At 48.9% G+C, this 19,945-nt stretch overlaps 1 protein-coding gene across 4 annotated transcripts in view; it reads left to right on the top strand.

Moving 5' to 3' along the window:
- TTC28 (tetratricopeptide repeat domain 28) overlaps positions 1–19,945 on the top strand; it is a 108,117-nt gene that overhangs the window by 82,470 nt on the left and 5,702 nt on the right. For 3 of the 4 annotated variants that reach the window (XM_064727355.1, XM_064727359.1, XM_064727358.1), the window contains 14 exons: positions 326–435; positions 710–839; positions 1,214–1,432; positions 3,357–3,522; positions 6,123–6,263; positions 9,689–9,833; positions 10,699–10,878; positions 11,863–12,583; positions 14,257–14,381; positions 15,421–15,652; positions 16,056–16,132; positions 18,115–18,138; positions 18,936–19,065; positions 19,606–19,713. In XM_064727355.1, coding sequence (XP_064583425.1) covers positions 326–435; positions 710–839; positions 1,214–1,432; positions 3,357–3,522; positions 6,123–6,263; positions 9,689–9,833; positions 10,699–10,878; positions 11,863–12,583; positions 14,257–14,381; positions 15,421–15,652; positions 16,056–16,132; positions 18,115–18,138; positions 18,936–19,065; positions 19,606–19,713 — 2,508 coding nt within the window. The remainder of the gene's footprint in view (positions 1–325; positions 436–709; positions 840–1,213; positions 1,433–3,356; positions 3,523–6,122; positions 6,264–9,688; positions 9,834–10,698; positions 10,879–11,862; positions 12,584–14,256; positions 14,382–15,420; positions 15,653–16,055; positions 16,133–18,114; positions 18,139–18,935; positions 19,066–19,605; positions 19,714–19,945) is intronic. The other variant, XM_064727357.1, reaches the window with a different exon arrangement.

Raw genomic sequence — 19,945 nt, 5'->3', positions numbered from 1 at the left:
ACTTTCTGATAGGGGCTTACTGAGTGTGTCTCAGGGGCTGGTGCCTTAACCTCACTTATGGAGGGCTCAACCCATGGAATTGTCTGTCATCTCTCATGCTGGTGCTGATGTGAGGGCTGGCAGCAGCTGCCCAGCACTGGTACTGCCCCACTGGTCACCCTGGTGCTGTCCCTGCCCTGCTCACCACCCCACCACTGGTGCTGCCCTGCTTTTGGTCTCGGTGCTGGCAGCTGCACAGCTGTCTCTACCTGCACAGAAATCCCCTGGGACTGAGACCACAGCCCCTTCTCCCCTCTGGCACTTTCTCACTCTGATTTCTTTCCAGGACTGAGGCTGGCAGAGCAGCTGGGTCGCAGAGAAGATGAAGCCAAAATCCGTCACGGCCTCGGCCTCTCCCTGTGGGCGAGCGGGAACCTGGAGGAGTCCCAGCATCAGGTACGCCATGGTCTGCCCCGTGTGCTTCCTGTTCTCTGGGAAGGAAATGTCTGGTGTGTCCCAGGGAGGGTGTGAGCTGAGCTCCATCTGAGGGTGCTGCTGGCCGGCAGCTGTGTAGTCCATGAAGAGGGACTGTGGCTGTTCCTGAGGGGTGGCTGCTGGCTGGCAGGGCTGTGTAGGTCCATGAGGAGGTGACTGTGGTTCTGAGGATGGTGTGGCCTGGCAGGGCTGTGTAGGTCCATGAGGAGGTGACTGTGGCTGTTTTCCCTCCCAGCTGTACCGTGCCTCCGCGCTGTTTGAGACCATCCGCCACGAGGTGCAGCTGAGCACTGACTACAAGCTGTCCCTCTTCGACCTGCAGACATCCTCCTATCAGGCCCTGCAGCGAGTTCTTGTCAGCCTGGGTAAGAGATGCCTTCAGATGCTGAGGCTGAATTTGTGGGGTGGCAGTTCCTGATGTGTCCTTTGCTCCACAGCTTTCCAACAGCACAGCATTTCTGTTCAGGACAGCAATATGGGTTTCTCTCTTTGGGTTTGGGCACCTTTGGTTCCTTTTCTTTGCTTCCCCCATTGATTTGCCTTTCTGTGGTTCATTGTGTTATTGCCTGCAGCAAATATATTCTGTGAGACTGTGCTCCAGTGCAGAGACTGCTCTTTTGGGAAATAAGTGGCACTGCTTGCCCAGGTTGGGATTGGGATAGCAGCTGTCCCTGTTCCATGGATGTGGCACTTCAGAGCACACTTGTGTCAGGTGTGAGAAATGGCTTTGTCTTTTCAGGTCACCATGACGAGGCATTGGCAGTAGCAGAGAGAGGACGAACGAGGGCTTTTGCTGACCTGCTCGTGGAACGTCAGACTGGGCAGCAGGACTCAGATCCCTACTCTCCTGTGACCCTTGACCAGGTCCTGGAGACTGTGAATGGCCAGAGGGGACTTGTTCTCTACTACTCACTGGCTGCAGGTTATCTGTACAGCTGGCTGCTGGCTCCTGGGGCAGGTGAGCTCCTTTTTGGACACAAGAGCCTGGGAACAGGGAGAATAGGAATGAATTTGGGACTAGAGTGAATGTAGGAGGGAATCATTTCCATCTAGTACCTTAAAGCTGAATAGACTAAAAGCTACGGCATAGCCACAGCAGTAATGACTCAGAAGTGCTTATTCAGGACTTTGATGTTCACCTGGAGATGGAAATATTTAATATTTTCATTTTTCAAACCTCCAATCTGTCTATATTTCCCACAGGGCAGAACAGAAGAGTAATGAAATTCCAAGTGTGTTGGCTCAATGAGAATCTTCTCTGCTTAAGAATCCCTACTTTAATTATAGTTCTGTGCTTTATTCTTCCAAAAGCTTTTGAGGTTTATTCACTGAAGTGGATTGCAGAAAACAGAAGGGCATCCCCACTTCCTGATATGCCATTGAGCTGCCTGATCCTCACATGAATGTGGAAACACTTATCACAGAGGAGCAAGGAGGATTAATTTGAAGAGGATTGCTTTTTGCAGACAGCTGTTATTCATTATCTAATAAAGTGATGACTGTAAATTTTAACAAGTTCTTTCTGGATATAATTTAATAATTGCAGTCCTTCATCATGACAAAGCTAGGGAGATAAAAAGCACTATTTAGACTGCATGAAAAATGCTTCAGAAAGGGAAGGAAGCACTAACACATGCCTGATTTAGATGGGATGACAGTGGTTGGAAGAAACTCTTTTTGGGAGTGTTTTGCAATGTCTGAGTGAAGATGGGATTGTCCTGCTCTGCTTCCAGTCACTAACTGGCTCTTCAGGGCTGTCGTTTGCACAATAAAATGCCAATAATTCTATAGTATCACTATCAGGCTAAGCTTATTAAAATTATATGGATAAAGTGTAGGATTTGCCACTGGGCATCATGATCAATCTCCTCCTTGCCCAGAGGGAGTCTTGGAGAAAAGCAGTGTTTGAGTCCATGGTTTGTGACTGCCTCTTTGAAGGTTCTGTCAGGTGATGGGAAGGGTACAGGCTGTGTGTTTTGTTCAGGAAACTTTGCTGGGAGCCCTTCAGTAGTGACTCTGGTCCAGCCATGGTGACCTGTTCTTGTTCACTGACAGAGGGAGCAGCTGCAGTGGCAGCCCAGGGTCCTCATTGTCCCACTGATGTGGGACCCTCAGAACCCCTTGGCTGTTGCTGTGTTTGCTGCTGTGGCTGCAGGAGGAGTTGCTTTATTCTTTGTTCCTCTGCTCTTCTCTGACTGTGTGTAATAATTGATGCTGCTAAGGCATCCAGAGCAGCTTTTTACTGTTGATCACAGGCTGCAGAATTAATTATCTCAGGAAGAATAGATCAGTCTGAAAGCAGGAAGGTTTTATCTGCAGTTGCAGTGGAATTCTCAGCAAAACAGGAAGTGGCCTTTATCTGGTTTACCCATTGTGAAATGCTATCTTTTAATAATTCACTGTGCTTTAATCCATCTTCTTTCCTTTTATAGAGTGAAATCACTGTGTGTGATGTGAGGAGATTCTGCTGTAGTAACAACACTCTTGTTCAGCCTTGTGTGTTCAGTTAATTTTCTCAGAGGCTATTAATAGGTATTTTTCATGTGCATCAATTGAAATGTGAATTACTCTAGTAGGGGCTTGTATGGAAGATCTGGTTTATAATTTATATGAGTGCTGCAATAGCAAAGGCATTCTGAGCATCTCGTAAAAGCTCTCCTCTGCCTTTGTGCCTTTGAGCCATTATCTGCAAAGTACAAACCCAGATTTTAAAAACAAGGCTGGAAATACTGGAGAAGTTCAGTGGAGACCTGGCATAGAACACTTTGCCCCAGTTTTGCTGTGAAATGCTACATGCTTGGGGCTGTGCCATCTTCTTAGACAGCTGCTGGCAGCACTGTTGTAGCCCTGCAGAAATAACTCCTGGTTCTGGTGCCTTGCAGGAATTCTGAAATTCCATGAGTATTATCTGGGTGACAGCCTGACAGAAAATGCTGGGGACTTCCATGAAGCCAACGGCGTGGCCCTGCAGACACTGACAAACTCAGCACTGGAGCAGCACATCTCCAGCGTGAGGGAGGCTCTGGGGGTGGATTCCTATTATACCAGGTGAGTTGGCATCAGGGGTTCTGAATTTATAACATTTTGGGATGAACTAATTGACTGAGAAGTCTGAGAACTGAGAGTCAGAGAAGGGGCCAATATTCAGTGCAGCAACAAAAAAAAAAGGCTTTGTTTTTGTAACCATTATTATTTTCCTGCCAAACAACTCCATGCACATGCAAATAAGATCCAAACCCACAGGCTGTGTGGTGAATCTGTAGATTGGATGAGGAGGCAGGTGCCATGTCTGACTGCATATGGGCAGATTTCATCCTGCTTAGTTTCCAGTGTAATTAATTCTCTTTCAACGATTTGCTTTGAAAAACTGCAAATACCATAGAAATTCTAGCCACCCCCAATGTGACTTGTGGCTATAGCTGAGTGAATAATTTAGAACCCACATGTTGATTGTTGAGTCTTACCCTGCAGACATGCACACAAGATCCATAACTGAAATCTGCAGTTGGGCCTCATGCGGCAGTTTTGCACATACAGTTTTTTAGTTTCCTTAACTGTTTGTCACCACAGATTCTCCTCCTGGCAAAGGCAGTCCTTCAGTCTTCAGGTTCTGGGATGAGTTTTTAATTTGCTGGGATGTCAGCTTCTTCCTCACCTTGTGGTAGTGGTAGGGGTGTGTTCTTTGGTTTAGGATTCTGGGTTTAATGCTTGTCTCCAAGATCCTTGGACCAGTGTGGTACAATCATATACAGACGTTCTTTCCCCATGTCAAAATCACATGCAGGGGATCAAGCAAACAAATCTTGGCTGTTCCACGTTGGTGAGCATCACTTTCTACTTTGAAACCCCTTTCCCTCAGCCCTGCTGATTCCACAGCCCCCCAGCAGAAGCTGCCAGGCTCAGTCCCAGCCCCAGGCTCTGCCCAGCAGGGTGTGAATCTGCACAGCACATGTGAAGGAGCTTGACTACTCAGTCCTGGCTTGCTGGAGGGCTCTGGGGTTCAGGTTGAAGAGTTTTTGTGTCCACGCTGCTGTGAGCAGGGTCAGAGGTAGTGCTGAGTCTCCAGAGCATGGCTTCACACTTTCTGGAGGGGAAGGGATGCACAGGATGTTCAGTTCCACACTGCAGCCTTCAGGTTCTGCTAGAAAGGCTTCTTTTCAGCTGGTCTAATTAATCCTCAAAGTTATGCATTCTTGCAAAAAAAAAGAAGTGTAAGGGATTTTAAAATCTGCTTGAACTTGTGTCAGAACAGACTCTACTCTCTTTAGGGAGAGCATGTGACCTGCTCTCTTGGGTTCATGAACTCAAGATTTTTGCCTCTTTAAGGAGCTGTGAGTGTTACTCCAAACTGTGCCAGGACTCAGAGCTGAGCATGCCTCAACTGGAGGAAAAATGTGCAGGGTGAAGCTGTTGACAACATTTTCTTCTTCCTTTTTCCCCCTTCTGTTGGATTTTTTTTAATCCCCGTCTGTGGTTCAGCTGTCCCCATTTCAGTGTTCATGAAGTGATTGGCTTTTGTCAGGACTTACCAGGTTATAAATCATATTGATCAGGAAATTCACTCACAAGAGATCCATGATCCATACAGCAGCAGAGATACAGCTCTGGTTGCCTGCACAAATGCAGGTTTTGTGTTCATTTAATTCCTGTGCTCTTTATTGGGAAACATGCCCTTGAGAAGAGGCTTCAAGCTGTCAGGAACCCAAAAAAGAAGCAGAAATGGGATGCAAGGAGGCTTCATCAGTAGCATCCTAGGTTTATCCTAAATGTACAAATTCCAAGGTTTGTGATGTGCCATTGTTGTGGTTTAGGAATGGTACTCCCCAGTTTGGTTCTCCCACTGAGACTCTCCAAACCCCAATACTGCTTGCTTCCTTCCTTCCCCTCTCTCCCTCCTGGTGGCTGGAGAAGAGAATTGGAGGCACAAAAGGTGAAGATCGTGGGTTGAGATAAGAACAATTTACTGGAAACAGGAATGAGACAAGGAAACAAGCAGTAACAGCAGCAACATTAACAACGAACGTGTACAAAATAGAGAGAATGATTCACGTGCAAAATTCTCACTGAGCCCAACCCAGCCCACCATGAACACCCCAACTGCACTGAGAAAATTTAGATATTAATGTCAGGAGACTGGGAATTCAGAATTGTTGGGCTGTTTCTCTGTATTGCTGCTGCACTTGGGGCATTGATAGAGCAAATCTTTGTGTGCTTTCCCTCTTTGTGTAACAGGAGTGGCAGCACAGCTCCCTCTGCTATGTGAAGGAAGTATGTGGAGCTGTGGAGATTTGGAAAGGATGTGCTCACACGTGTTCTTAGGCAGATAAGGGTTGAGCTGGTGTTTCCTGCAGACTCAGCTTTTCAGTGTTGTGCTGCAGCTTTAGAAATCCCTGCCTGCAGTGCACAAAAGGGTCCTGGACTCCCACCTGTGTGTGCCACTCAGTAAACATTGGAATCCTAGAAGAGGAGGAAATGAGGCTGGTATTGTCTTATATGCCTGACAAAAGGCAAGCCAGGGAAGATTTGGCATCAGTGTTTGGTTGAGCTTCTGTTTGAAAAATATTTTTGCTCAGACTGGCCAAACATTTGTCATCAAGCTGTTGCTCTTTCTTGCATCAGTGACCCTTCATCTCACTGATTCCCCCCAGAGCCTGTGCTAGCAGCGAGACAGAGAGTGAAGCTGGGGATATCATGGACCAGCAGTTTGAGGAGATGAATAACAAGCTGAACTCAATGACTGATCCAACTGGCTTCCTGAGGATGGTCAGCAGGAACAACCTATTGAACAGGTGAGAATGCAGCACTGCTGTGGGGATCAGCAAGCAGGAGATGTCTGGGTGATGGGCTTCTCTCCAAACTGCAAGTTTAGGTGCAGCCAGTGCTTGAGGTCAGAGCCAGCAAGGACTGGTCCCCATTGTAACTGATGACTGTCCAGAGGAAAAGCTGTTCTGAACTTGCTCTTCTCCTGGCCAAGGGCTGATTTTGAGACTCCAAGCAATTGTTTTGTCCCTGCTATGTGTGAGATGCAGAGCCTGGAGCTCTCTCCTGCACATTTGTTACAGAAATACATGTTTCTGTTGTTCTCAAGTGTTGTACCAATTAGGTGGGAATATGCTGCATTTCCAGAGTTACAGGATTGTACTAGCTGCAAATCTCCACTCATTTTCTGCCTCTTAAACCTTGTTCTCAGCCTTTCACATGACTGTGCTGATTAGGGCTTAAGGCAACCATTTGGAAAGAAAATTGAGGACAGAATTTTTCCAGTGTGGCTGCGTGATGCAACCCACGGTTTCTGACTGGATCTGTGCTCGATTGTGGTTTATGAGCACAGGACACCCTAGGCCTTTCTCAGCTGGAAAAGAAAATGTGATCAGCCTGGAGTGTTGTGAGCCACCACTGGAGCTTGTGAACTGTTACAGCATCCCCACAGAACTGGGAGCTGCCTGCTGGCACCAGCAACTGGCCTGGTTTTCTTTTCAGAATGCAGAAGCATATCTGTTCAAGCTGCTGCACTGATGAAGGACTGCGAGTACTTGCTAGTTTTGGATCACACAGGCAGATCCCCAGAATTGCTGAGGTGTTTTGCTATTTTATCAGCCTTAGAAAGAGAGGAGATTGTCCTGATTACAGGGGAAAGTAAGATGTGGTTCTGTTCCAGGGAATGCTAATCTTCAGGAACACTGCAGTGGCCAACCATGCCACATCTGTCTTTCTGCTTCACAGGAGCCACATACTTTACTTGGAATCCAGACCTAAGAGCTTAGCTCAGGTGTCTTGTCAAGTCAGTAGTTTGCAGCTCTTAGGAGCAGCCCAGGGATGGGGCATCTTGGGTATTTAACTAAAAGCACCCTCAGAAGAGAAGCAGGGGAAGCATTAGAAGCAGCCGTGTCTGTGATGTTCTTGCAATGAGCACTGAGGTGAAAAAATAAGGAGACATTGCTGGATGGCCTCCCTGCCTGCCCCTCTCCTGCCTGTGCAGGGGGACCTGGGGATGGAGCTAACACTGCCACATCTGTTTGCAGCTGGCTTGCTGAGCTCTGAATTCAGGGTAGGTGCTTTTATGCAGAGAACAGTAGGTGATACTTGTGGATCCTTGAAAGGATCTACAGGGAGCTCAGATCTGGCTGTTTTCTGGAGCTTACTGCAGCTTTGTACAGTGTGTGTGTCAAGGCCCTGAATGTGGATTTAGGGCTGCATCTTTAGGAAGAGTCTCTTTGAGGAAGGATTGATGGGTATCCAGCTTCCTGAGGCTGTCAGACCCCTCAGCACCAGCCTGACTTCCAGCCCTCTCAATGGCCATGGGGAGTATTAACTTGTCTAAAATCCTAATTAGTGCTAAGGCAGGAGCAGCTCTGTGCTGATTCTGGGATGAACCCTCCTTCTGCCTGGGCCCAGCCACTCATCCTCAGCAGGCAGAGCCAGCACCTGTGAGGCTGCTGGGTCACTCTGAGCCTGTTCTCTGAGGCTTTGCTTTGTTCCTGCATCCCCAAGACAAAGGCAGGGAGCAGAGCTCAGCCCTGCCTGTTTGTGCTGTTTCTCTGCTTGCTGCAGGCTGGGCTGCCTGTACAAAGGGTTATAAATCAGCAGCACTGCAGAGTCTGAGCAGAGGCTTCCAAATGAGAGATTTCACTGTTCAGACATCAGGGAATCCTCTGCATTGCAAGAGCAAGGTGCAAATCATCAGTGCACCTTTTGTTGGCTTCTTTGGGGGGAAAGGATGGGCTGGGCAGGGCTCCTGGTCAGTTCCACTTGCCACAAGAGATCTGTCCATCCTCCCCTGTGGATTTGCTCACTCTTTGTGTACACACACACACACACACACAGAGGCAGGAGATGTGAGAGATTTATGGTGCTTCCTTGGATTGGTTCTCATAAAAAGCAATCTGAGTGGTGAAGAAATAAATCTGGAGCTGCTTGGCTGGGAAACTCAAGATGCAGGAGGGCTTTGCTGATGGGAGCAATGAAGCCCCAATTCCCTGCAGTAAATGAGAGTGTAACAATGGCTGAATGTGGGCTGTGGGGCTGGCAAGTGCTGCCTGATGGCAACAAGCCTCTCAGGGAGGATTGGGGCACAAGGTCCTGGAGACCACTGGATATCCCTGCACAGATTTTCTTTCCTGATCTGATGTTAAAATCTGTGCTTCATAAAGCTGAACCCTGCAGTCAGGTGCTGCAGTGAAGTGGGGCAGATGGGTAGGAGGGGTGCAAACAGCACCAAGCCTGTGCTGATCCCCTGTTGCACAAATCCCCCAGATGAGTTTCCAGCAGCTCTAAGCAGCAGCAGGAGCAGCATACTCATACTGTCACTGGAATCTCTGTGTTGGTGAGCATGGGCAGTCGGACACCAGGCTTTTGTTGGCATTCTGAGGTTATTCCTGTGTGCCCATAAGATGGAAATTCCTTGTGGGTGGTAAGAGCATTTTTCTCTTCAGAGAACTGTAGGTTTTAGGCATGATGTGAGCTGGGTCAGAAGGCTGGTAGCAGCAGCTAAGGAGAGAAAGAGAGAGGAAAATGCAATTTCTGAGTTTGTGTGTAGGTATGTATCAGAAATGGCTGGGATAGGTCCCAGGCCTCCCTACCTCTCCTTTGAGGTCCACCTGCTAAAAATTTTTGGAAAGTTACCCTTTTCACATAAAATGGTCCCAAGCCAAGGATAACAATTCTGGGGAGCACAGCTGCTGGACTAGTGAGCCCAGAATGGGGCAACTTAATTTCCAGCAGGGCAGACATTTGTGGCTGCTGATGCCAGGAGATCACGTGCAGGGCTCTGTGGGACTATCAGAAATGGGCACCAGGTGTTGCTCAGCGGTGCCTGAAGTGCAGAATTTTGATGTCTCGTGGTTTGCCTGCTGTCACATTTCCTCTGGCATCACCAGGTCAGTTTGTGCAGATCCTCCTGTGGCTGTGGTCAGTTGTCAGTGGGTCTCATGCCTGCCTGCACACAGCTGTGCCCATAGGTGTGCAGGAGCAGCTGGGAGCAGCACTTGAGGCACTGGAGCGTGGAGAGAAGCTCCAGACAATGTCATGTGCTGTCTGCAGCTGATTCATCCTGCCATTAGTGTCACTGCTCACTGAGGTGTGAAGCTGAATGGGAGATTCAAGTCCTCCATGAAGCATCTTGGAGAGCAGAGTGCCCTGGGTGACAGGGTCACTGTCAGAAGTCAGGGCAGCTCAGATTCCTGCAGCTAACCTCTCTCTTGGCTTTTGCCCACAGGAGCTGTCAGAGCATGACCAGCCTGTTCAGCAGTACCATGTCTCCTGTAAAGGATGGAACATCATCACTTCCCAGGAGGCAGACTTCTTTCACCAAGCCCCCCCTCCGTGCTCTCTACGACTTACTGATAGGACCCATGGAAGGAGTAAGGCTTTGCACAGACACCAAAACCCTCTCAGTGTGGGAAAGCAAAAACAGACAGCTTGGGGCTGGTTTCTGAAGTGTGATATTTGCACAGAACAGTCTGGGGTGGAAGGGGTCTTAGTGACCACCTAGAGACAGGGATCTAGTCCTGAGTACTTTTTTTATTTTTGTGGGCTGCCAGTGTTTAAGCTGGAGCAAATTGCAGTGCTTTGAAGTTACTCTTTCCTGGAGTGAAAACTAATTGTTTTTATGATACACTAGAGGAATAAATTTCCACTGTTCCATGGGACCAGGAGCAGTTGCCACATTTTGTGCCCAGCTGCATGTTCCCTATTGACTGCTCTCTCTGCTTCACTTCCATCCATAAGATGCTTCCTGGTTAGATCTTTTAGTGACTCTGGGTTGATGATGATTTCAAGTGTCTGGAAGTGCAGGCCACAAATCTGTCTGTAGATGGTTCACTGTTCAGAGGAAATGGCTTTTTTGAAATTCAATATCAGAAAGAATATTCTCTGACAAAGGAAAGATGATGACAATACTGACAAGGCATGGGTGGTTGGGGTTAGCCAAGATTTCGGGCTGGAGCAGGGCGAGGCTGGGCCCCACATGGGCTGAGGCCAGGGTGCTGACCCAGAGCAGACAGGTCAGTGCCCTCAGTGCTCCCTTGTCCCCCTGGAGCTGGCTGGGCACAGGTGAGCAATAGCCCAGCTGCACAGGACGTGCCCATGTGTCACACAGAGCAGGTTCTGGTGTGGGTGCTTCCAAACCTGACACAGGATCAGAGCAGAGCCTGGTGCTTGGGAAATGCAGCCAGGGATGTGTGTGCAGTGAAAGGGCCAAACTAATTCTCTGCTGTTTCTTTTCAGGGTTTGATGCATTCCAGTGGGCCTGTGGGCCGCCACCGCCAGCTGGTCCTGGTTCTGGAGGGAGAGCTGTACCTCATTCCCTTTGCTCTGCTGAAGGGCAGCTCCTCCAACGAGTACCTCTACGAGCGCTTCAGCCTCATTGCAGTGCCCTCCATCCAGTCACTGAACCCCAGCTCCAAGGTCTGGCCCTGCTTTTGAAACCTCTCCTGGGGGTGCAGGTCCTGGTACATGCTCAGAATGCAGCAGCTCTGTCCTGCTGTGCCAGACACAGCAACAGAAACCACAGCCAGGCCACCCTGGGTGTGAGGAGCACCCTGAGCACCACAGCTCTGAAGTAGGTCCTGATGTAGTTCCTGTAGCACTCAATCACCCCAGGCATGCCAGGAAGGACAAGGGGATTGGATCATTTGGAGATCCTCCTCTAAAGGATTGCATGTGCTGGGTGTGGAACTACATGGCAGGCTACAGAGATGTAGGTGTCTGAGATCTGTGCTGAGCTTCCTTGCCAAGCTGACTGTCCTGTCACATTGCTGCTATGTTCACTTCCATTTATGCATCCTGATGTCTCAGGACACCAAAGCTATGAGGGAAAGCAAATCCCACAGGTGGATCCTGCAGAAGTATCTTCATGCTGAGGTTTGGCAGCAGCATTTCTAATGCCCAGCTCTCTGGGAGAATGCACCAAATCACATTTGCTTTTGCTGGGCAGTGTTTTGTGGCACATCTTGGTTTGCTCTGGGTTAAGCACAGTCAGTGGAACAGCAGAAGGGTCTGAATCTTGTCAGCATTACTGCTATTCCATTCAGCAGCACCTGCTACTGGCAGTGCTGACACTGATCTTGGAAATACAGGTATGAGGAACACTTAGTGAGTGATTGCAGGTGCTGTTCCAGTAATGTGAGAACCTGGAATCTTCTTTATGATTTTAGCTCTGCTGCAGCCCTCAAAGGGACCTGGGCTGTATCTGTGATCTGGGGATAGAAGTCTTGACCAGACTCAAACAGAGGTGTACCTTGTTGAACAGAAGAAACTAAAGAAATGCACTCTTCCTGTAATTATGACAACCAGACTTATGTTTAGAGCCAAAGGGACAGGGTATTTTATTTCCAGCACACAAAAACCAGATCTTTGAACCCCATTTTCTCTTTCTCATTCTCTCTGTAGTCCCATGTGAGGAAGAATACTCCTGCTTACTCCAGTTCTACCTCAATGGCAGCTGTGATAGGAAATCCCAAGCTCCCTTCAGCAGTTATGGACAGGTGGCTCTGGGGACCTATGCCCTCTGCAGAAGAGGAAGCCTATATGGTGTCTGAGTTACTTGGCTGCCAGCCCTTAGTTGGCAGCTCATCAACAAAAGAAAGAGTCATGAGTGCCCTGACTCAGGCAGAATGTGTCCATTTTGCAACCCACGTCTCCTGGAAACTGGCTGCCTTGGTCCTGACACCCAACACTGACAGCAACCCAGCCAGCAGCAAGAGCTCCTTTGGGAACCCCTACACAATCCCAGAGTCTCTTAGGATGCAGGATGATGCCAGTGATGTGGAGAGCATCTCAGACTGCCCTCCTCTCCAGGAGTTCCTGCTTACAGCGGCTGACGTGCTGGATCTGCGTCTTCCTGTCAAGCTGGTGGTTCTTGGCTCTTACCAAGAGTCCAACAGCAAAGTCACTTCTGATGGAGTCATTGGCTTGACAAGAGCATTCCTGGCTGCTGGGGCTCAGTGTGTCCTTGTGTCCCTCTGGCCCATTCCTGTGGCTGCTTCCAAAATGTTTGTGCATGCCTTCTACTCCTCTCTCTTGAACGGGATGAAAGCCAGCGCAGCCCTGGGAGAAGCAATGAAAACTGTGCAGAGCAGCAAGCAGTTCTCCCACCCAGCCAACTGGGCAGGTAGGAAGTCTTCTTCTGGACAAATCAGATGGGTTTCTAACTAGGGAGCTGCCAAACTATGTGAGCTAAGCAAGGAGCAGTGCTGGTAATTGGGAGCAGTGTGTGCCTTGTGCTTTCCCGGAATTCAGCCCCTGTGTCTCAGACTCTGATTCAGCTGAGTGTGGCTGAATGTCAGTGTCACAGGACTCACCAGCATTTCACTGGGCACAGTAGGTGGGTCTGGATTGGGTATAATTAGAAGCAGTTGTGAGGTGAAGTGTGTTTCATGACTGGAAAGAAATAAAGTGCAGTACAACAACTCCTTCTCTGTTTTTGAAATCTCCAGGCTCACACTTCCAGTGTCTGTGGGATGGAGTCAGCTGGAGCACACACAGACTTTTTAATGGAAAATTTAGTGACACTTCCACAGGAGGCAGGAGAATCAAGTGGCTGTGATTTTTGTGACATAAACCTTGCAAGGCTTATTCCTTTGGTCATTTTAGGAGAAAGGTTTCTCTTGCTTCCATTGGCAATGTCTCAGCAGCGTCAGCTCCTTGTGCAGTGCTGGTTCTTGCTCCTTCTCAATTAGATCTGTAGTTTGAGATATGGAATGACAAAGTCTTGGAGTTCAGCAGTGCTGTGACAGGAATATGTGCAGATAACCTAATTTTTCTTCCTGGCACAAGGCCTGATTTTTGAAAGCTGCAGGCATTCCCCAAATTGATTTTTGCACAGGCAGCAGAAGCATGTTAGTTAGCTCAGGAAACTGTGGTGAATATGGCTCTGGTGAGAACTGCATATGGCTGGAGGACTGGGAACTTGTTAAAATGAGTCAGGCTGACAGTGATTTCAGGCATGTTGTCCAGCATCAGGATGTGGTTCAGGTAGTACCAGCTGTGAGCTGAGTTCAGGTTACGGTCCACAATTCAGCTGGGATTTTATTTTCCTTCCAAGACTTTTCTGTCTCAAAAGAAAAGACCACTAAAAAGCCCCAAAAGTGACCACTTTCTAGGCAGAAAAGAAAGTGTGGACACAGTGCTTGGCATTGCCAGCAAGCAGAGGCTTTCAGCTGCTCAGGCTGAGTACTGCCCCTTCCATGGCACTGTGCAAGTTCATCCCACACAGTCCCTGACTTCCACCACTGACCCTTGGCACTGAGTCTTGGACAGAGCAGCAGAGCCAGGAGCAGCTGCATCCCCATGGACAGAGCAGCAGAGCCAGGAGCAGCTGCATCCTCACTGCATGAATGAGAAGGGAAATGTAGAACTCCTTGTGCTGGCATCTGGGGAGTCTGGCATTGAATGGGGCATGAGCCAGGGCAGGTTTCTGACCAGGACAGCAAAAACTTTCCATGTTCACAGTTCTGTTTTACAGCCACTGTTGGCATGTGTTGATTTCTGTGGCTGCAGAGGAGACCTGGACAAGTTTAGCTGCAATCCAGTGGTTTTCTGCTTGCTTGAACAGGAAGACACTATTGATTTAATAGCAGGGGACAGCAAGACTCTAGAAACTTTCTGGAAGTTCAGTCTGAATGACTGGGCAGGGAGTGGGCAGCAGCTCTGGGAAAAGAATGTCCCTGTGCAGGGTACAGTGAACCATCATTCACTGGTCTGAGGGCAGAGGACATCTGTGTGTGGTTTGAACATTTTCCATAACAACAGGAGGTTGACTGTCTCTCATTCTGAATCCTGCAGGCTTCATGCTTATTGGGAGTGATATGAAGCTGAACAGCCCTTCCTCACTGGTAGGACAGGCCCTGACTGAGATCCTGCAGCACCCTGACAGGGCCCGGGATGCTCTGCGTGTGCTCCTTCATCTGGTAAGGGAAGGGAAGATCTGTCACAGCCACGAGTGGCACCACAGCCCACTCAGTCCTGAGACACCCTCACCTGAGGGCAGGAGTGGAACCATGAGTGGAACAGCCACTCCCTGATGTGCAGCCACTCCCACTTGAAAAAAAAATATATACACCTTCATCCTCCCTCCCCTGCCATGATGTATCCTCTTGCAAAACTCTGGGTCAGTGTGGAAAGACTTGGACACCTAAGGAAGTGTTCAGTGCAAAAAGAAGCAAAGTAAGCAAAATCTTGGATTGTATTGCGACAGAATCCTCCCCAGACCCATCTGGTTTGCATTAGCTGTTGAATTGGGTTTCTGCTTAAGGGGTAAGCATTGGGATTAATTGTTTATACAGGGAAATAGCTCTGAACATGGCAGTCATGGAAACACAGAGCACAGTCACTGCTGTCTCAGTGTGTTTGGAAGATAAGAGGCCCTTCTGTCCCCATCTGTGCCACCAGTCTGTCCTGGGGAGCAGTGGGACTGAAGCCAACTGCCAGGTGGCTGCAGTGATCACTCATGACTTCTAATACTTTTCTTCCCAATGCATCATCTGTGGTCTCACAGGAGTGTGAAGTATCCACAGAATGATGGAAACCTGTGAATATTGCTGGCCTTCCCAGTTGCTGGGGTTTGTGGACACTCATCTCTCTCTCCTGTTTGCTGCGTGGCTGCAGGCTCTTTGTCTGGTAATAAGCAGCCTGGAACCCCAAGGTGAATCATCTTTAGGGAGAAATGCAGCTGCCAGGCTTACAGGAAGCTATCCCAAACAAACTGCTACTTCATTTCTTGTGGCATTATTGTTCCCAGCATCCCAGAGAACATTGACACTCATCACTGTGATGTTGCAGCTGTGAAAGCTCAGTTCCTGGAGCTTTTCTTTCCAAGGCGCTAATGTCCTCTTGTGTGAGACAGGCCAGGATCAATCTTGGATTTGCTGTCTCCCTGCCTGCTGTTGCAATAGAAAGAAGCAGTCAGTAGCAGCATCCTGTACAATAAGGTGTTTTATTTCCTCACAGGTGGAGAAATCATTGCAGCGGATCCAGAACGGGCAGCACAACTCCATGTACACCTCCCAGCAGAGTGTGGAGAATAAAGTTGGTGGCATTCCAGGCTGGCAGGCACTCCTCACAGCAGTGGGATTTCGGCTGGACCCACCAGCCAGCGGCCTCCCAGCAGCAGTGTTCTTCCCAACCTCAGACCCTGGGGACAGGCTGCAGCAGTGCAGCACCACCATCCAGTCCCTGCTAGGTGAGAGGAGCAGCTGTGGGCCCTGGCCAGGCAGGCATCAGCCTTTCACACCTTTCTGTGGTGTCAGCATGTGAAAAAGGGATGTTTTACATCAGTGAAATCAATGTATTGGGCTGGGAAGAAGTTTTAAAAGTAAATGTTAACTGAAAATTTGGCCACAGATGAGAATCATTGGCTGCTGGGTTGAGTAAGTGTGATGTGACTGTTCCTCTCTCTCAGCTCTCAGACAGGAAATCTGTCATCAGATGCAAACCCTTTGCTTTCTGGAAATTGCTGCTGCTTCCAGAGCTGTCCAGTGATGTGGGGGAGAGGTTTTAGCAATTAGCCAAGTGTGTGTTCTGTTGAGGTTTGTTGCATTTTTTACAGTCAAACAGATACAGATGTTTCTGCTGATGTTTTTCAGGTTTGCCTAACCCTGCACTTCAGGCACTTTGTAAACTTATCACAGCTTCAGAAACAGGAGAGCAGCTTATCAACAGGGTGAGTTGGGAGGTTTTCCTCCAGTACCAGGTTCCAAATGGCTCTTCCCAGGTCAGTAAATTCAGAAACATGCAGAATGGTTGATGCCCTGGTGTATCAACCCAGAGCTTGCTAGGAGACTTGAGGGTTGAAATTCTAAACTTGCCTGTTTGTGTGAATGAAAGTGTGTCCAGAAGGAAAATCTGCAGGTGGCTGCAGGGCTGCATGGCCCTGGGACTCCCTGTTCAGTGACAAGTGAAGGCATGATCCCTCCAGCAGTGTCACCCCTAACTGCTGTTTGGCCATCCTGCCTAGGCCCACATTAGCTGCCCATTGCCCACTCAATTTACTGAAGTCCCAAGGTTTGGTTGACTGTGGACAATGCAAGGTCTGTCAGAAAACTCCCTGAGCCTGTGCTGCTCCTGTGTGTGCTCACAGCTCCAGGGAAGGGATTTCTGGTCTTCAGGAGAAGGGCAGTGCTACCTGTGGTGATGGGACTTCTCCCTGCTCCCCTCAGCCTCCTTCACACTCTCCCCTCTCCTGTCTCTGGAGCATGCCTAGCCTGACCTGACCTTTCTCTGTGCCACCATGGCTGCTTCCCATTCCATGGTTCTTGCTGTCCTGAGTGCTCCTCTAGTGAGGTTTCTCTTCATCATTTGCCTGCTGTAGTACATGGACACACTCACACAGGGAATGGACCTAAATCTCACTGTCTTTCCCTTTTCCCCATGCAGAAACATTCCAGGCAATGCTGTGGTGGGGAGCTGGGATTGGTTTTGTGTGGTATCAGGCTGTTCTTGTTTTGGTCACATGGAAAAAAAAAAAAAGCCAGAGAAGAGCCCCAGCCTCTCTGTGACCTGCTGAGTAGCTTCTGGCAGCCCACTGGGATGAGCCTGCTCCAAGGAAAGGGTTCCTGTTAGGATCTGCAGCAGAGTTTGAGATGTTTCCAATGTCCTTGGTGGTGTTTTGCCTCTTGCCTTGGCTCTCCTCAGTGCCTGAGATGTGTGGTTAACTTCAGGGTTATTTCCCTCATGGCCACCCAAGGGAGGCCAGGTCCAAGGGGTGTGAAGAGGACAGGACAGCATTCCCATGGCACAAAATGCCTTAGAGTGCTAATGAGGTGGCTTCATGATTGCTGCCCTGCCTCAGATAATTAAATTACCCAAGGTAATTACCGAACAAAAGACACACTCACCCGTTCCTCACTGCCCCACAGAGTAAATACTGGCAGGGATATTGCAAGTTTTCTTCCATAGCCCAGACTCCTGGCAGAGAACTCCCTTTTGCACCAGTCTATCCCGTTACATGTTGGTTTTCAGCAGCTCTCCCCTCCATTGTGGTTATTGCTATTTTCCTCTCCTGCGTCTTGGCAGTTCGTGGTGTGAGCAGCTGAGGCTCTGCAGTCCCAGAGGAAAGCAGACTTTGTTCCAGACAGAAGCAGGAGGTCAGACATGTCAGTCCCTGGGTGCTGCTGGTTGGTTTTCCTCAGTGGGTGATCAGCATCACAGGGGAGTGAGTGCTTTTGGCATTAGTGAAGCAGCCTGAGCAGCTGCACTGGATAGAAAATGCTTATTTTGAGTGCAAAAGAGAAGGCAGGAGCCACAAAAGAGAGAACTTCAGATTACTGCATGTGCAAGGAAAAGTTAGTGATTTCTGCCTGCACTGAGTGCCAGTTCTGTGTCCCAGAGGAAACAAGAGAAGGGCTGGTTTATGTTCAGCCTCCTGCCAGAGAGTGGGCTGGCCTGAGTGTCTGCCTGCTGAGTGTCTGAGCTGTCATGAGCTGGGCACTCCCAGATTCCACTGCCTGTTCCCATGCTGTTGGATTCCCGGCTCAGACCATTCCCATTGCTCCTTTCTTTCTCTGGACAGAGGATTTTGCAGTCAGAGTGCTGGCCTGGCCATGGATGTGTCCCTGCAGGGTTCCTCAGCACAGGCACTTTGTAGCACAGAGTAACCCATGTTCTTTTCTCCTCTTTTCCTTTCTTGTTGCCTGCTGCCCGAAGGCTGTTAGAAATGTGGTGGGAATGGTGAGTATGATGTGCAGGGGGGGACCCTGAGGTGCAGGGTGCAGTGCTGGGGTCACTGCACACCCTGCCCTGTGCTGCACCCTGTCTGCACCCACTCTCAGGCCTGGGATTTGCTCCACACAGCTACTGTGGAAAAAGGCCTGTGTAAGCTTTTGTGGGTTCTGAGAGATGGGTGGTCCTGAGGTTAGCTGCTCCCTGATTAATGGCTTTCCATCCTTGCTGCCCTGGCTGTGTTGGTGAATTACACGGGATCCTGGCATCTTAATTTGTGTCAGATCTTCATAAACACATTTTCTCTCTAGCTTGCTACTCCTGTCCCTTGGGCACAGTTGAGAAACTTCTTTCCTGGAGGCCATGGAGATGTTAGGAAAGTCTTCCATGGCTTCATATGACTTGTTCTGCCCAGTTAATGAGTTTCTTAGGATTTGCATAAGGAGTATGGCTCAGTCATGGAATGGGCTTTAGTAAATTTCTGTGAGCAGCCCCAGAGTGTCTCTTTCCTTTTCTTTCCCTTCACAGATGTTCCTGCTGTGCTTCCTTCTTGCTCAGTTTCCACTGGCCACCCCCCAGCCCTCACCCCTGGTCTGTCCCTGCCTTTGCTGCTGTTCCAGGCTGTCTGATGTTGCTGTCCCTGAACTGTCCTTCTTCCCAGACCTTCCCATCTCACTGCTCTGTTCAGGAGCTGAACTGGGTGTCCAGGGAAAGGGTGTGCAGAGGGCATTGCTTTATCAGTGGCTGTAGGAGAAGCAGTGATGTGACTTGTCAGGAATGGCTAATGTCTGTATTGCTGTCTTCAGCTGCATCAAGTCCTGGTTCAACTTCAAGCAGGAGAAAAGGAGCAAGATTTCCCCTCTGCACCAATCCAGGTCTCCATCAGTGTCCAGCTCTGGAGGCTGCCTGGCTGTCATGAGTTTCTGGCAGCTCTAGGTAGGAAAACACTTTGTTCTGTTGTCTCTCTAAACCCATTGCAGGTGTCTCATGTGGGGGTTTGAAACACTGATAAGGCTCACAGCTTCACATTTGTCTGCCCCCTGCAGCTCAGCCTGCATTTGGCATTTGCCAAATTCCAAGGTCTGTGCTCTTCAGCTCCATTTCTGTGGAATTAATAATAAATCAGTAATAAATTGTTTGGCATGTAGGACATTGTCCCCTGAGATGTGTTTGGTATATAATTTCCTGACAACTCCAAGTAATTTGCAGCTACAGAAGTGTTGACAGGAGTGATTTGTTAATGAGTGTGTGTGATCCCAGTCCAGCACCACAAAGCTCCCAACACCTGGAGAAGGTGTGCTAAACAATAAAAAATAACAAACAACAAACTGCACATGAGAGGTGAAGTCATCCTTCTGAGGGTGCTGCAGGCTGTCATACCTCTCTGTTCTGTCTGTGTTACAAATGACATTACTCTTATTTGAGACAGAGGGTCTTTCTGTGAGCTGTAATTTTCTGTTCCATGTCCCACTATAGGTTTTGACCTTTGTGAAGTTGGCCAAGAGGAGGTCATTCTGAAAACTGGGAAACAAGCTACCAGGAGGACCATGCACTTTGCTCTACAATCCTTGCTGGCACTTTTTGGTAAAGCTGCTCAGTGTGTTTTTGCTCGTGTCATCTGATGATTTGATCAGAATGGCTTCTGCTGAAATCTCCCACTTGCATCATTGCAGAGGTCACACACATGTCACACAGACCAGATTTGATACACAGACTGGAGTAAATGTTATTTTTGTATGGGAAAGACTTGTCTGTGCAGAAGCTGGAGATAGAGTCCAGTGACTGGAGGACAAATAATTCATTCTTTGTGTTGAGA

This window comes from Zonotrichia leucophrys, chromosome 15 (assembly GCF_028769735.1).
Source record: "Zonotrichia leucophrys gambelii isolate GWCS_2022_RI chromosome 15, RI_Zleu_2.0, whole genome shotgun sequence".
NCBI lineage: Eukaryota > Metazoa > Chordata > Aves > Passeriformes > Passerellidae > Zonotrichia > Zonotrichia leucophrys.
This window is presented reverse-complemented; position numbering and strand designations above follow the sequence as displayed.